At 45.8% G+C, this 17785-nt stretch overlaps 1 protein-coding gene across 2 annotated transcripts in view; it reads left to right on the top strand.

The window, feature by feature from the left end:
- The first annotated feature begins 941 nt into the window (after positions 1-941).
- Positions 942-17785, top strand: part of RHOJ (ras homolog family member J) — an 85663-nt gene continuing 68819 nt past the window's right edge. The window contains exon 1 of one of the 2 annotated variants that reach the window (XM_084791638.1): positions 942-1749. In XM_084791638.1, coding sequence (XP_084647764.1) covers positions 1572-1749 — 178 coding nt within the window. In that variant the 5' untranslated portion in view covers positions 942-1571. The remainder of the gene's footprint in view (positions 1750-17785) is intronic. The other variant, XM_084791637.1, reaches the window with a different exon arrangement.

Raw genomic sequence — 17785 nt, 5'->3', positions numbered from 1 at the left:
GAATTAGGGGCTCTGAGCATCATAGCAAGTGCTACTCTAACCCAAAACAGAAGAAAGTTGGACTCTGTTACTTGATATGTGCATATTATTTGTATATACACAGGTTGATAGTCAGTTACTTAACACTGACTTTTCCCCAACCCGGCCACAGTAAAATTACTCAAAGCCATTAGATAATCTGAAATCTTCAAAACCTCATACAAAAACAAAGTTCTTTTACTTTAACGCACCTGTCAAAATCAGTTGCAGGGTCACATTTCCAAGACCAAGTCGGTTAATCAAATGGAGCTTCACTCTGAGGCACCAAACAGATTAACTAGCTGCCATGCTCCTGTGTCATTGAGGAGGTCCAGGCTGACCCAGGGGGTGAGGATTCAAAGAAAAAGTGAAGCAGCCAAAACAACAGCGTTAGAGAGACACCCTAACCAAGCCAGAGGCCAGGCTAGACCCTCTCACTTCTGAAAGTTTGAAGCCGGAGCCCAGTGTAAAAAGAAAATTCATCCAAATGCTCCATATCTGATTGATTTCCTCTATGTAAACGCTATAAAGGGTGTTTTGGGGTCTGGAAATGCATATTTGAGCATTATGCTCAAACAGGGACTCATAAAGTTGATCCCACTTGGTATACCTACAACCTGCACGAAGTTTCCCCCTCTTCGAAAGCACGTGACTCTGGAAGGTTTCCTTCCGTGTTGCCAAAAAGAACTGCTGGAGTTTCTCGTTTAAGTAACGAGAGAAAAAAAATAACAATAAATTGTCGGTTTCCAATTTGCTTTGAACTGGTGAGTCAGGGAGGGAGGGATGATGTCATATCTTAGCCTGCAGTCTCTGATGTGGTTCTCTCAGCTCCCCCCAAGCTCTCAGCTCAGTCCAGTCCCCTGTTTCCGTGGCAGACAGTACTCCCCGGGTTCCATCCTTTCTTCTTTGGCTGCTTCCCAGCCACAAGCCAGCAGCCGGGCTAGCACGGGGATAAAGCAGGAAGTCTGACAGCTTAAGCCGGCTACGGGACCCCTAGTGTTTTCTCACTCAGCGTCCTGGCCTGGTTCCTCAGAAGTACAAACACACGCACAGAGCCCCGTTGTTGCCGCCTTCCCGGCCCACTGATCCTAATATGGAATGCAGCAGGAAACCCACGATTTCCTGACACTCGGAAGGCTGGAGGAAGCGAGGGGGGAAACTCCATTTAAAAGCCCTGCTCTCCTCCATGTTAGCTGTGTGGTGGCAAACGGGGCAGGAGTGACCCAAATCCCACCGTGTCATCAGCCAGGCTGGGGAGGGCAGAGTGAGATTCTCACAGCCTGCTGGAATTTCTAGACTGCCAGGAAGTCCCGGGAAGTCTGTGGAAATTAGAGTTCCTTAATTCCAGCCAGTGGGAGAAAGGGACAGACCTTTTTTCATCCTCCCAAGAGTGCGTTACCTTTCTCCTCCAGCATGGTGAGCAGCGGGGCTTGTGTGCATCTGGGCTGTGCTTGGGAGAGCCGGGCCAGCCACAGTCAGGCTGCCTGAGCTCCAGCCTGCGGCCAGTCCCACCGCTCCATGCAACAGCAGCAGCTGCTAGAGCCGCCGCCAACATGAGCTGCAGAGAAGGGGCTGACAGCAGCTGTGGCTGCGGTGGGAGCGAAGAGAACAGAATCCTGAAGTGTGTGGTGGTCGGCGATGGCGCGGTGGGGAAGACCTGCCTGCTGATGAGCTACGCCAACGACGCCTTCCCAGAGGAATATGTGCCCACTGTGTTTGACCACTATGCAGGTAGGAAATTGTGGGGACATCTAGCTGAGCGGCGGGGGTTGGGGCACAGCCCAAGTTCAGAGAGGCCTGGCTTAGCCTCAAGTCAGAGATAGATACGGGCCTGGAAGGTACCAGGTAACTCAGTAACAGGGCAGTGCTAGGCTCCTGAGGAGAACCTGTGCATCAATTTAGTGGCAGCGCCTTCCCACCTCGAAGCAACTGTGTAATCCTGGGGAAATACCTCCGGACCTTGAGGCCAGAAACTTTTTCTAAACATGTTTGCCTAAACTTTGCTCAACTTTTCATGAGGATCATTTTTAAGTGTAGTGTAGCTGCATAGATTTCCATTTTTTAAAAAAAATCACCACTAGGCACGTAAGAAAAATGCTCTACTCTACACTTTCTCTACTCTTTCGTGCTAGTCACAAAGAAAAATGCTAAGAAAACCAGCCAATAATAATCTCTCTCTCTCTCTCTCTCTCTCTCTCTCTCTCTCTCTCTCTCTCTCTGTGTGTGTGTGTGTGTGTGTGTGTGTGTGTGTGGTGTGTGTGTGGTGTGGATTACTCTGGGGCTTAAATTTTGTACTTTCACTTTTCTAGGGTGGTAAATAAGAAGAAAAGTGTTCCTAGCTTTTAACTATTGAATAGGAAATTCAGTAAAAGATTGCTATGTTTTTAAAATAAGAAATTCAAGTGCAAATATAATCATTTTGAAGTATGTCCTGAAAAGACAAATTTGGGTATAAACTATTTTAAAGCATGATCCTTCCAATACTGTTGTCACAACTTAATTCTTTGAGGGGACTTTTAGTATCTCAGTGAAGCGTGTAGAAGTTTCCATCTGCCTCGTGCCTTATGGCTGAGACCCATAAGCTCGTCCTGTGTGAACTGATGCATTGCTCTCAGCTCACAGTGGCCTCAGTTTTATAACATATTTTAGCACGGAGATGGTCGGTGGGTTATCAGGGATCTGGGGCCTGGTGGAGGAAAAGTCCTCTCTTCCTGTCCTTTCACCTTGGTTTGGGATCAGGATCAGCCTAAAGGAAGCGGCTCACAGGAAGCCCGCCTGAGTCTCTGTGGCCATTTGAAACCCTCCCTCCACAGCAAGCAGCCTGTGGTTCCACTCTTCCTTCCTTTTAAGTGTATACAGGGGAGGGGGGAGATATTCACAGCTGGAGAGGGGATCCGTTTCCTAGGAGGTTCTTTATATTTGTAGAAATTACCCACAAATGTTATGCCAAATGCCCTAGGCTTTTCTGATAATGCACTGAGTTTGGCCAGGGAAGAACTTCTGAATAAGAATGGAACAAAGATAAAAACAGATTTAAATTGAGAAGGGGGAGAAAATGTACAATATTGGACTCTGGACTCTGAGGGCGGGACTCTAACTCTGGCCCTGAAAGCAGCAGTTATTTCTCCTGTGTCTTCTTCATGCTAGAAAGGGGCATGCTTAGAGCTTTATTTCAGAACTGAAAATCTACTAAAAGGAAAGGAGGCTTCTAATGCCTGGGAAATTCTGTCTTCGGATATCCATCCTTCGGGTGAGCCAATTACAGTCACGTCGGGAAAGGCAAAGCCATCTTTGGAAATAAAGTTAGTCTATGAGAGGGAGAAAAATTAGAGGTCAAAGCAGCTGGACTTTGCTGGCCTTGAGCTACTTTATATTTCAATTGTGTGAGCGCTAAAGCCTCTCAAAGAACTTTTAGCGTTTGAGTCTTCATGAACTAGCCTGTATTATTTTAGTTCCCAAGAAATCATGGCCCCTAGGCACAGAGCAGTTCCTTGCACACAGTAGGCATCCCTGACATGGCCCCTTCGGTTTATACTATATCTTTCATATGTGGTCATCTCACGTGCTGTTCCTGTGGTTAAAGTGGGGATGGGAGAGAAGCATGAGCCACACTCAGAGCAGAGACTCATGACGTGTTGGTCTCCATCCCAAGACTCCACCCTGCTCGTTCTTGCTCTGGCTGAGCATCAGCCCGTGGGCGGCCATCGGGGAGTGAATAAACTCTGCAACAACCAACACCACCCCCTCCACATCTGGATCCAGTTTTCAGTTCCCTGGGTCCCACTGACCCACTCTGATAGGACAGCAGGAAACGCAGCCGCTGTGTCTTTCGAAAAGTGCAGCTGAAACCAAACACAGCCTGTCTCCTCAAGGTGGATCCGGGATGATGGTCCATCTCAGGAGAGTACGCGTGTGGTAGTTAAGGATGGACAGACTAAAGCACAGCAATACCCCGTGATCCAGCTCTAATACGGTGTCTGCCATTTGCTCTGTGGCCTTGAGAAAGTGACTCAACCTCTCTGTGCCTAGGTCCTGAAAGGTAAAAAACGGAGACAATAAAGGTGTTTGAATAGTTTTTAAAAGCAAAATGAACGCATTTGCATGAAGTCCTTAGTACCCAGCATACAATGTTAGATTGCGCGCAGGCTCAGATATCACATCTCTGTGACTACACACAATGATGAAAACAAATTAAAATGTTACTAAAAGATAAGACCTACAATGGGGGGTGGGGAGCGGCCGTGATTCCAAGGGTATGCTGTAATGAAAGGACAGGGCAGGATAGAATGTATTGTTGTCCTTATGAAATAGCTGCCATGGAGCCGAGGACCCACAGCCCTGCTACAGAAGTAATGGGGTGTTAGCAAGAGGTAAAATACCAGTTTTACATAAGTCATGGCGGCAGGGGGGTGGGGGGGGAGCAACTGTAGGGGGGAAAAAAGTTTAAGTCCATTACTTCTAATTTACCCACCCTTCCAAAGTACCAGAATCTGAAAGGTCGCAAACTCCCGGTGGCATTCTTGTGCATTCTGCACCCACTTCACCTCTAGAAATGTGCTTACATCTGCAGGCAAAGTTAGCACCATCCTGTCATGGTTTAACGTGTTTCCTATCTCCCGCCCCCACCCTTCTCTGTGCTGCGACTCCGTAAAGGAAGGTCATCTCTTGCCACATCTAACTGGCACCTCTCTCTGGAGAAGCTTTGATGGCTCATGACTCTCCTGTACACACATTCTTAGCTTGGCTTCTGGAACACCTCCTCTGAGCCTCCCCCATCTCCCAGGGGCAGAATGGTAGCATAGCTCAGTGGTCAGTCCCTCGGTTCCCTTGTGTAGTCGGCCTGGGGCGGGGGGAGGGGGGAGCAGGTGTTGCTATCTACTCTCACAGCTTAAGACATCATTGATGTACTAGCAAGTTCATATTAATATCTGCCCCGCCCAGGCCCCGCCCCCAGGCCCCGCCCCCAGGCCCCGCCCCCCAAGGCCTCGGAACACTCATCTATGCAACCGCCCCACATCCACTTACACATCTAGTAGGCACTCTAGCCAAGTTTTTTTTTCTCAGTTCTCCCACCTGCTCTTCTACCTCCCTTCTTCTCCACATAAGACCACTCTTGGTTTCTTCTGCCCAGTGACTGAGACCAAATGCCAGTGCTATATGTGACTCTTCCTTTGGCGCCATCCTCCTCTCTCTCTCTCTCTCCATTCAGACCACTCAGTTATCTTCCCCTGCTCCTACAGAGGAGCTCAGCATTCACAACGCACCAACAACCAAACCTGGCCACTTGGCGCCACCCTCCTGCCTTGTCTCCTAGCCCCACCGCCACAGCCTCTCACCCACACCCTGCCAGCTGGGGAACCATCCTCAATCCCGGCTCCCCAGCCCTTCCCTCCACATTCACCGTTTTCCTTTGCCACAGCGTACACCGTGCTTCATGGCTTTGTCCCTGTTTTCTCTCCTCTCTCACCTGCTAACACGGCTCTCGATATTTCTGGCGTAGCTACAGTAGCCATCTTGCTATTTCTCGTGGAAGTCTCCTAAAATACTTGCCACTCACTCTTACCCTGGCCTGACACCCCCTACCCCGCTCTGACATAGTGTTATTTGGCCACATAATTTAATCCATGTGTCTGTGCCTGTGTGCTCACATGTGTGCATGTGCAAACACACGCGGGGGGGGGGGGCGGGGGCAGGGGGAGCTCTGCCTTCTTATTCTGTTATACCTTCCCTCACCATATTTAATACTACACGACACTGTGTGTTTATTTGCCACCTTCTGCTTCTGAAAACAGAGCCTCACACATACGAGACGCTCAGTAGAGTGTGAACTAATTCTAAGCATTCACCATCTTGGACTCTCCAACACTCAAGTCACCACTAGTCCATTAAAACTCTGGTGAGTAAGTGCAAAAGGCATAGTTCTGTGGTAGGAGCCTTGCCACACACGCACAAGCCCTAGTTTTGATCCCAAGCACTAGAAAAAAGTAAAACTTCAACAAACATTTAAAGAAATTGCCAGTCCAAGGCATATTTCTTTAAAAATGAACATATGAAACTATTTGTTAGGTATATTCTATCTTGTGATTTTTTTTAACATTCTAGACAATCAACTCTTCTACTGTAACTATAATATGACAAGTGGACAGTGGGGAAATTATCCAATAATGTCACTCTACAATGTATAAATGTCACTTGGTTTCCTCCATCTGCATTACACTCAAAAGCTAGGCTAAGGGCCGGAGAGAAGGCTCAGAGGTTAAGAGCTCTGGCTGTTCTTCCAAAGGTCATGAGTTCAATTCCCAGCAACCATTTGGTGGCTCATGACCACCTATAATGAGAGCTGGTGCCCTCTTCTGGTGTGAAGGTGTATATGCTGACAGAATAGTGTATATTTAATACATGAATAACTTTTTTTTTTAAGCTAGGTTAAATTTGGTCTAGTCCACTGAAATGGTTGTGCTTGTTATAAACAGAGCATGTTCAAGAATAACTCAAGTTCCACCGAGGGTCAGGACTGCAGAGCAGGGGCAGCAGAATAATGGCGGGAAGGGTAAATGGTGTTTGTTACGCGCTGCCTAGCAAAGGATTCCTGGGCCCTGCTTCCTAAGCCCATCCGCGAAGGCTTTAATGTGCCCTGCCAGCCGCTGGGCTGTTGAGTTTAGCCCATTCTTCAGTTTTATAACCAATCTCTTCCCGGCAACATGTCCATTAGCATCTCACATGGCATACGGCATCAGAGCAAGGCCTTCATCTGAGCTTGGTTGGGTTGTGTGCTAAGTTAGGCAGTGTGTGTGGTTTCTCAGATGCGGTGTCTGTTTATGTTAGCATAAGCCATCTCCGGTTGGAGCAGGTTTCCACACACCTCCACGCCAGCCTTTACCTCATGCCCTGTAATGAAATGTGTCCTGTCTGAAGAGTCTCTCTCCAATCCAAACCCGCATCCCACCTAGGGCTCTCTCCTCAGAAGTCATGCCATTTAGGAAGCCACTTGGAGCCAGTGTTTGCAAACCCAGGCCGCCTGTGCAGGAAGTTAACACAATTCGTGGAAAAGAGGGAAACCCAGTTACTCTGTCAGCCATGGGAGATAGAAAAGGAAGTTGTTTTCACAGAGAACTGAAGTCTGGTTCTAACTTTTTCCACCGAATTGAATGGCAGCTGGCCCAGCGTAGACTCAGGCAGCCATAACAGCTGGAATCATGGGTGGAAGAGATGCCAAATGCATGAAAGTGAGTGAAATAATAAACTGATTTCTTTTTTAAAGTGACAGACCTAAAAACAGGGGGCTAGAGATGTAGCTTCATGGCAGATCATTTGTCCATCACAAAGAAGGCTCCAAGTTTGATCCAGACACTATAAAAATTAAAAATAGAAATAAAGACTTGTAACATAGCTCTGTCCATATAGGAAAGTACATCCAGTAGCATCTCCTTTGCACCCTAAAAGAAAGAATGGGTTGATTTCTTAGAAACTACAAGAAAACAAACCTAAAGCAACTTTCATGAGACTATGAAATAAATCACCATGGAATTTTCTTTGTTTCGTTTGTTTTTGATAGGCAGTTAAATTGCATTTTACAAAAAAAAAAAATCATCTCCTCACTTCGGCACAGCCCTTCTATCTGGTAGCTAGTTCTTCTGATGACAAGCCCTCTCCTAAAGCTCTCTAGTGACCCTGCCAAGAGTCCCCTAGTCAGCGTAAACTAGCAAGGTAGACGGGGTGTCACCACGGGTAGCAAAACATGCTCCTGCCCCTCCAGTGGCTTTAGAAAGCTCTGTGCCAACAAACCAGGAAAGAAGCCAAATAAATCTTTTATTTCACCCCAAATTACTTACTACTCCCCCTTGTTAAGCCACATAGGCCCTCTCACCAGCTATCTGCTCCCGGAAAACCTCGCCTAGGACAAGGACCAAATGGAACCACTAACAGAAACCTCAGGCTGCACAGGTGCGGCCAGAAAGTCACTGGACAGAAGTGTACTGAGTTCTCAGGCAGCGAGCTCGGCTAGGAAGCCACCCTGAGCGCAGCAGAGACCTATGATAGGCTTTGTGAGGGAGCACCACAGAGGAGGCTGGAGATCAAAGGGCTGCTGTGGTTGCTTTTCTCTTTTTGTTTGTTTATTTGCTTTGTGTGCTGGAGTGGGGGTGCAAGTGGTGGTGGTGGGGGTGTGTTAAACACAGACATGTTACAGGCACTTGTGCCACTATGCATATGAATCACCAGGTTCTTGGCCTCACTGAAAGTGTGTGTGGTAACTACGACAGAAAAGACAAGAACGGGATGGTTGAATGAACTGATCCCTTGGTCCCCCCAACACAATGAATGACACTCAAATATCCAAATGGTCGGTGGGTTCCGTCCCCTTATAGCCCATTTCCAAGCAGTGTGACATGTATGTAATACTTTCTTCTGGACTCTGGGCTACCCCACCTAAGGTTCAATTACACAAACCACATATGTGTGTCTTCCCATAGTCCACACTGAGACAGGAGACCGGCTCTCTCAGAGGTATCTGAAGTGGAAATTGTACTCAGAACACCAAAATGTACTGCAGAGGCAGCAAGCTGTGAACTATTTTCTTAGGGGCAAGCAAGAAAAAGCTGCTAAATGAAGGAGAAAGGAAAGCTTGAATTTGCGACCAGTATAACATTAGAAAATACCTGTTCCTGGGTTGGAACCTTCATCCGTCACTCATGATGGCCCTACATACCAGCATTTGCCAGCAGCACACCAAGGATGGCAGCCAATCCAGGCTTAGGTGGACAGGTTCCCTGCAAGCAGGCTTCCAAGTCTACACAAATGGGCACCCCTTACTGAGCAGGTCAGGAAATGTTCTGCAAATCTGGTCACAAAACTGCCCACGGAAGCTGGGCTTCAGGCAAACAGCCCAGGGTAGCATCTACATCATTTGCTCACCTCTCCTCCTTCCTGAGTGGCCATAGCAAACAGGTCCAAGGTGGCTCCAGCCATTGGATGCCTCTGTCTCTGAGGATGGTCACCTTCTTCCACAAGGAAACAGTAAAGGTCAGGGGCAAACAAAATTCTTTAGGAAGATGGAAACAAAATGACAGAGGACCTGGCTTATGTGTCAGTCTTCAACACAAGCTCCAGGTTGTGGAGGTCTGAATCTCTCTTCAGAGAGGCAGACTCTCATCTGGCCTACAAGTTTACTTTCCCACATGCACATCCATGACACCCTTTAGAGTAGTTCGAAGAAACCAAATACTAAGAATAAGACAGTCAGGATAGATCTCACCATTGATTCAATATGGTCCAACTCCAAGTCACAGAATATACTGGCACTACCCAGAACACCCTGAAGTCCACCAACTTTGTATCTGCACCCAGATTTGACGAAAGAGAAAGATGTGGTTCATGTGTGGCCAGTTAGGATTTGTCCTGATTCACAACTCAGTCATGCTATTTTTTTATGCCCCTCCAGGCAGAGTGGCAGTATTAATAATAATAAAACTGAAATGACACTGGGATGTATGACCACAGTAATAAGAGCCGTATTCTAATATCATCAGTGCTATGATTCAGGAGTAGTCAAAATATCTTTATACATTAAGTCATGCCTCTTACAGTCATCCCATGAGATGCTATCATTTTCTCAGTTTTGCTGATGGGGAAAATTAAGCTTTGCTCTAAGTTTAAATTGCTTGTACAAGAGTAAGGGGAGGCCATGGAATTGTATGCAGTATTAATCAATGGATAGGTTGGTGACATTAACCAAAAGTCACTGTTAGTTAGGGCAGGCTATGCTAAGCTGCGATAACAAATAGGCACAAATGTTAGCACATTGCAGGGTATCCCTTGATACCGTTATGTTCCTGGCCCAGTATTCAAGCCAGTAGAGATGCTTTCTTCTATGTCATTACTTAAGGGTTCAAGATGCTTCCATTTCGTGACCCTGAAATCCTCTATGCTCCCATAACTATTGACATCACCCAGCTCAATGAGAAAAAGCATGGAGCAGCTGGGATGGGATTTTAGAGACACATCCCGGAAGTGTGACATCATTTCCTGTCATACTCCATAGAAGATCATTTAGTCACATGCCACCCCTCAGTCTAAGGGAGGCTTAGAAAAAGCCCACCTGTGTGCCCAGCACCAAAGACATGTTTTGGTAGAAATGGGCAATCTCTTTCTGCTTCTCTCCAGCTGCCAAATCTTCTTACACACTTCCTTACATGTAAAGCAAACAACCTTTTCTTCAGATGACCCCACTCTGTGTCACCCCACCATGCCAGAGTCCAGCATCAAGAGGTAATGTACACCCCTCTCAGTACAACTGAAGCATGACTTTTTCATAATCCAACAAGAGCCAGTTCGCTAACCTACATGCTCAGCCATCTCTGCTCTCATGGTGGAACAGAAGTAGGGTGTCCAAAATATTGAAACCTCTTTTCAGAAAGAAGAGGAGAGAGACAGTGGGAGAATAATGGGACCCTGCTGGAAAGCACACAGAAGCCCCCTGCACCAGCTGTGAGGAAGGTTCTTAGGATGACTTTCATACTATTGGTTAAGAGAAGCTTTGAATATCATTAACTTCCCTGGCCTGGGCTTCCAGAAGATTCTTCTTTCTGGTCCATCGTCCCTCATGACCCATCTAAACTGAGCCTTCTGAGATACGACTTTGTTCAGGGGTTTGCAAATATGTCTCAGCTGACTTCTTGACTGTATAATCTGGAATGCTCGGTTGTTATTTTCTAAGCACGAGCATGTCAGATGCCAAGGCTTCTGGTAAGTTCCCGAGCCAATCATCATGGCCAGACCAAAGTATGACCTCCCCAGACACACTCACTAAGTATCTTGTACTGTACACTTCTTTTGCTCTCAGTGAGCAACCGCTTCCAGGGCCACGTGATGTAGCTTAGACGGGAGTGTGACATTCAGATCCTAACTACTGAGGACATTCTGATTTAGTAAATGTTCTGTTAGCTTCTGCTTCTCGGACCCTTATTTTATTTTATTATACCTATTCACTATCTGAGGCACACATGGCAGGGCACTCTCTCCTTCCACCGGGAAGATCGCAGGGATCAAACTCAGGCCATCAGAATATTTAACTTTTATCTTCTCTCTGTGGTGCCCAGAAATAATGACTCTTTTTAAAACTCTGTAGAGTCATTAACATGTTTTTTTATAAATCTCTGATTTAAAAAAAAATATATAAGGTCTTCTGTGTGTTTGTGTGTGCTCACCTGTGCTCATACGTGCCCATGTGTATGTAAAGTTGGCAAAGGGCAACCAACTCTGTCCTTCCTCAGGCATCATTGACCTTGTTTATTGAGCAGTGTCTCTCTGGGCTCACTGCGTTAGGCTAGCTTGGCTGGCCACCAAGCTCACAAGTCCCTCCTGTATCACTCCTTGGCACTGGGATCCAAGAGCATGATGCCACACCTGTCCCTACAGGTGGGGACTGAAGATGGAACTCGGGTCCTTGTACCTGCTCAGCTCACATTTACCATCTGGGCTATCCCCCCCAACCTACCAGCTTTCCTTTTCTTGAAACTGCTTGCTATGTAAAGTAAAAATTAATATACGCTTATATTCTGTCGTGTACCATTCTTTTCTATGGAGTCTGTAGAAACTAAGTTTTCCCACCAAGTTTCCAAAACAAAAGTTTTGCAAAATATTTTGACATATAACATTGTCTCAATTTGAGAGAGAGAGAGAGAGAGAGAGAGAGAGAGAGAGAGAGAGAGACTCTGCCTCAAAACAAGATGGAAGGTGAGAACAGATACCCCAGATCTCTACATATACCCCTACACACCATCAGCACACAAATGCACGCACACAAACACAAAGTTTCTTCTAAAAATTAAAATGTATGTCTATGCCAAGGCTGCCAAACTAAGAGATGGAACTGTGAACACACATTTCTTTAAGCATTCCAGGCGTTAGGCAGTACCTATGGACCTCCTGGGTTGTACTTCAAAACCATTTCAATAACACAAACACACCGACTTGAGCTCCCTGTTTAACTAATGTCACTTGTGTGTGTGTTTATGTGTGTATATGTGTTTGCATGTATGTGTGTCCCCATGTGTGTCAGATATCTTCCTCAGTCACTGTCTACCTTATTTTTTTTAGATATAGTTTTTCACAGAAACTAAAGCTCATCAATTGGGATAGACTGGCTCTGGGGACCTGCCTGTCTCTGGCCCACCCCAAGCTAAAGTTACAGGCATTCGCCACCATGCCTGCTGTTTATGTGGGGCTGGGGATCTGAACTCAGGTCCTCAGGCTTGCACAAATACACCTAATTAGCAGCCACTTCTCTAGTCCCTCAAGCATTCGCAATTTATCAAGTTCGCTAAACCTCTCTTTATACTAATGAAGGTGCCTATAAATCAAGCCAGAAGGAGCAATTTTATAATTGACCATGAATCAATAAAGCAATTTACACACAGATACACATATAATTTTTTCCGACTTGGGAGTTTCTATCAGATTCTGTGAAATATAAGAGGCTTTTAGCATCTCTCAGAAAACAGCTAGAAAACTCCTAAATTGTGATCTCAGGAAGAGAACTATATCCAAGGCAGAGAGATGGGGGGGTGGCAGGGGGGGAGTAGGTACAGGGAGGGAGGGAGAGACAGAGACAGAGAGACAGAGAGAGAGAGAGAGACAGAGACCCCGAGATCTTGAAGATCACAGAAACGTCAGGAGAGGCCTTGTGAACAGAGGCAGAGAAGGCTCTGAGGCTGAGGAGAGACTGGTAGGCATCAGAACCCGGCTGACTTGGGCACAGCACATGCCAGCTGCCGGGAAACCTGGCACTTGGGCACAATCTACAAAGCTGCCCAAGCATGGATTCTTTTCCTTGAGGCTGGGAGGACTCTGGGGCCATGAGGGAGCACTAACAGGAGTTGGGGGACAGTCCTCCTCCTGCAGGAAGAAGTAAGGGAAAGTGCCTGGGTCCTGGGGTGATCCCGGTGCGGCTCTGTCTTGGAAGGGTTATTATTGTTGTTCCATAGCCATGCAGCCTTGTGATTATGAAATGAACAGCGAACATCTGTTTCCCAGCCACAAACCCTGCTGTTCTGCTTCATGCTCTGACCTAACATTTGGGGAAGGCGGGGGGAACCTCCTCCGGAACTATTTCTCTGAGTCCAAAAGTCCTCCAAATAAGCTAGAATCTGCATGAAAGAGAGCATGTAAATTGTGGGAGGGGCAGGAGTTCTCTTACTGAACTTATCAGGACAGCCCAGTTGACAGGCGATCTTGCTGAGGCAACTGAGCCTTTCTCTGCAGCCTCTCTGGCTCTCTTAATGCAAGTCGGGGGCTCAGTCCTCCGAATGCGATCTTATGGCTGGAGAGCACTGTCCCGGCCCACGCCAAAGACTCCATGGACAAAGCAGACAGTTGCGGTCATAGTCCACTAACCAAATAATAAGTTTGGTAACATTGTAATCTCAGCATTTGGGGAAGCAGAGGCAGGTGGTTCTCTGAGAGTTCAAAGCCAGCCTGGTATACAAAGAGAGTCTAGGACAGCCAAGGCTACACAGAGAAACCCTGTCATAATCATAATCATAATAAATTAGGCAATACTGAGTAGCAGACTATTTCCTGTGTATCCAGACCTGTGTTGCCCTCGCTGTCGTATCTGAATGACTTCCTAGGTAGTAGGTGTCCTTAGTTGGAAGCAAGAAAACTAAAGCTCAGGGAGAAGTCATTTGTCTCGCATCATACGGCTAGGGAGTGGCAGAACTGAGATGGAGAATTCTCTGATTGTTACCTCTTCAGCAAGGCCTCAGCACCTGGATTAGGCTGCGTTAACCTATTTGTTTACTCCTGGGCTTTTATATTATTTTTTTCCTTTAACCTATTGTCATTCTTTCCTTGTAGAAGTTATACCTACAGAAGGCTAGTCTGTTGTTGCTGTTGTTGTTGTTGTTGTTGTGTGATTGTTCTTATGTCCCCAGAGCATAGGAATAAACCTACAGCAGCTACCCAGACATGTATCTTGAGTAACTGGGTGAGTGACATCCAAGAGTCCCACCGGTGGTCTTGCCAACGCACGTCACTGAATGTTCCACCCTGTGAGAACAAGCAGGGTAATTTTCTATGTTGAACTTATCCTATCACTGCGTACCCTGAGAGGATACACCCTAAATATCATGAACACAAAAAGAATGTCCTTGTTTAAAACTTTTAAAAAAAAAAAAAAGTGGGCTTTTTTGCGAGGAGATGGAAAATGTGTTGTTCTGGTCAGATTTCAAACTTGTGAGTTCTGGGGGCTTCAACGAGGCATTTCTTCTTAACTACGTCAGGGCTTTTTTACCTCTGTTTTAATCTCTGCTTTTCTGATGCTATGTCCTAGAGGCAAGAAAAAAGGTTTGTTATAGAATGTGATATAACTCTTCTTTCAAATCATGATGTAATTAAGAGGAGAAAATAACAAGCAAGTCATCTCCTTAATGTGCAGCAAGGATAAACCTCCTAAGAATTATGAGTGACACTCATAAAATGCAGTTACTCATTTGCTAAAAGTACAGCAATTTCCAGCCGCTGGTGTGTGCTTGTGAGACAGGCAATGGATCCGCTCATCTGCATTAATCCTGGGGCAATTCACACTTGTCACAGCAAGAGCTTTGAAGAGAGAAAAGAGGCTGAGCTCTCTCTCTCCTCGGGACTCCCGCCCTCTGCTTACATTGGATTAGCTCACATTAAGAAGCCTAAATGCTTCTTTGCTCAAGTAAAATGAATTCCATGTGATATCTGCAATAGTTCAAGATGGTAAACAAGAGTCCCAAATTTTTTCAAGAGTAAACATGTTTTACTTTTCAAAAGAGACTGAGAGTGGTGCCAGCTAGCTCAGTGTCCACGCAGGGCTTTGTTTCAGGAGCTCTGCTCCATTATTTTACTTGTCTGTCCTTTCAGAATGCTCACACCAGGCTTTTATATATATATATATGCCAGATTTCACAGGCTGTAGGTTGGTTATTTCCTCTCCCTTCAGGTCACTGATGACTGAGAAAAACCTCATTATCACCCTCAGAATAATGGCTCTTTATGTAGTTGAAGACCAGGAAAATTTCATCCTTGTTATCATGAAACACTTAGGCCAGCTTTTTCCAGTCTCCTTCATAGATGACCTGTTCTTTCCCCCCTTTTTGATAAGAAGCAGCTTGCAAATTTGCTTCAGGTCAATCACAACAACGTGCACTTCGGACACACAGCCAGCACAGAACAGCTTTGCAGTATTTTTTGGCAGAAAAAAATTATCTTGTTAAGATGGTTAAGTACAGCTCTAACAAGATGGATAAGCCTGGACTAAATCATCATCATCATCAACATCATCATCATCAACATCATCATCATATAGGTATAGGTGTTTTGCCTGAATGTATGTCTATGTACTATGTGCTCACCTAGTGCGCATAGAAGTCAAAGGAGACATCAGATCCACTGGTACTGTAGTTTTACACACAAATGTGGTGCTGGTAATCAAACCCAGGTCATCTGGAAGAGAAGTGCTCTTAAATGTTGAGCCTATTCTCCACGGCCCCTAAGTAATCATTTAGATTACACTAGCCATTTGCTTCTATCCCTTGCCATTCAGATTTATCAGTTAAGTTAATAAGTGCAGAGAGCTGAAGTCATCAATGTGAGAGAGGACTGCTTCTTTGACAATAATCTAACAAATAACCATGCAGATATCCCCAGATTTATCTATACAATAAGGTCATGTTAAGGTTTGCAAAAACAACAACAACAAGATGGAGGGGGTCTTAAAATTGATGTGATCATAAATTCCCCCAGCAGTTCAAGCAGCTGTACACAGCATACAGAGGTGAATACTTGATTGCAGTGGTCTAGGCTGGTGGTGGCTCCAGTCACCGTGAATCTCTCAAATCTGACCAGTCTGCCACTTAACAGATACCCAGGTCTTACTCAGACTCTGTATATACAGACCACAGTGGCAAATACTGATTGTCATTTTCACAGGATCCTAAATCACTTAGGAGACAAGTCCCTGGACATGCCCGTGAGGGGCTAATTGAGGTAGGAAGACCCACATTAACTGAGATTGCACTATGCCGTGGGCCAGGTTCCTGAAGTAAAGAGAAAGGGAGAAAGCAAGCTGAGGACTTGCATTTGTCACTTCTGCTTCCTGAGTGTGCACACAATGTGACCAGCGGCTCCAAGCTCCTGACCCTACCATGACCTCCCTACCCTCAAACGATGAACTGAAGTTAACCCTTTCTCCCTTAAGTTGTTTTTGTCAGGGTATCTTAGCACAGCAACAGAAAAAGTAACAAGACGTATCCAAATACCTAATGTTGGCTGATCTCAAATCAGCCTCATGTGGCATGTACTGCATATCTAAATCAATACCTTAAAAACAAACGCCCTACTCAGCAATTTTAACATTTACTCCAAATGGAATTCTAGTTTCACATATACATTCTGTGGCCAGGTGTGTTGTGTGACAAGACTTTTCCTGGGGAGATGCAACACACATGCTCACCTGAGAGAGGGATATCCACAACAGACCAAAGTACAGATAGCACCGAAGTTCAACTTGGTAAACCAAGGAGTGTTATTGGGGTTACTAACAGAAATGATTCAAAGACAGCTTCGTCACCAAAGCCCATCTCAGCAGAGGAGACAGTTCACAAAAGCTGGGAACCCGAAGCACACTGCGTAGCCAGCAGGCAGCTCATCAAATTCCTGAAGTGTCCTTCAAAGTGACTCTAAACCTTTCCCAGGCAACTTGGCTGGTTTTTGTTTCTTCCAGGCAAGGGTCTAGTCTCAGCCATCTCTATTGCTTACTTTGGTGTTGGAGATGGGGAGGTGGGAGGGGGGGGAACTAATGAATCTGATCAGTTTCAGGGACTTCCTGAAGCTGTTTTGAGTTGTTTGCCTATCTGCTTAAAAAGCTTCTCTGGAGGATGGGCTGTTTCAATCTGGAAGGAAATGTATAAAATGCTCCTCCCCATCCTCCAGCTCTTAGTGTTCTCTCCACTCCCTCTTCTGCAATGACTCCTGAGCTTTGGAGGGGGGGACTAGATGTCCACCTATGGCTCAGAATTAGGCTAGGATGACACAGCATCACTGTGCCTGAAGCCGTCACTTATTCTCCAGAGCATCACCATTGGCTGTGAGTTGAGGCTGACCACAATGGTGATCTACAGGCATAAACACACATTTGGAAGGCAGTTTGAACAGGCACATCACATGCATCTAGTAAAACCATAGAACTTGCTTCCCTACTAGGATAATATAACAAACATAAGAACGTGTTTTTGTCTTAATCCCAGATGTGGGCGTATGGGGCTGCTTCACAGCAGCTGACTATGATTTGCCTGGTGCTCTAGTATGGGCCCGATTTTGCCAGCTGAAGATAGTTTCTGTGATTGTGTGATGTTTGGAATTCTGGGGTTTTCTGAAAGTACATATATAAATGCTAGGCTCTAAAAGGCAGGGCGGTTGGTTGGTTGGTTGGTTGGTTGGTCATTGGTTGTTGTTGATTGTGACTTGTTAAGTATACAAAGGAGAAACAAGAAGAAGAAATTAGATACCCTGACGGGGAAGATCAAACTTGCCCCAAGGAGCTTGATGCCCCTAATCAACAGAAAGTAGCCTAATTATAAAAATTCGTCCCCCCCCCCCTTCCAACTCTTGACTTTATTCAGGAATCTCTTGCCTTTCCTCTATAACTTTTTCTCTCTCATATCTAGTGTTAGAGGGGTGGAAGGGAAGAAGAAAAGGGGTGGAGAAGAGTGGAAGAAAGAAGAACCCACAAAGCAGCAAA

This window comes from Acomys minous, assembly GCF_964271855.1.
Source record: "Acomys minous genome assembly, chromosome: 8".
Taxonomy (NCBI): Eukaryota; Metazoa; Chordata; class Mammalia; order Rodentia; family Muridae; genus Acomys; species Acomys minous.
This window is presented reverse-complemented; position numbering and strand designations above follow the sequence as displayed.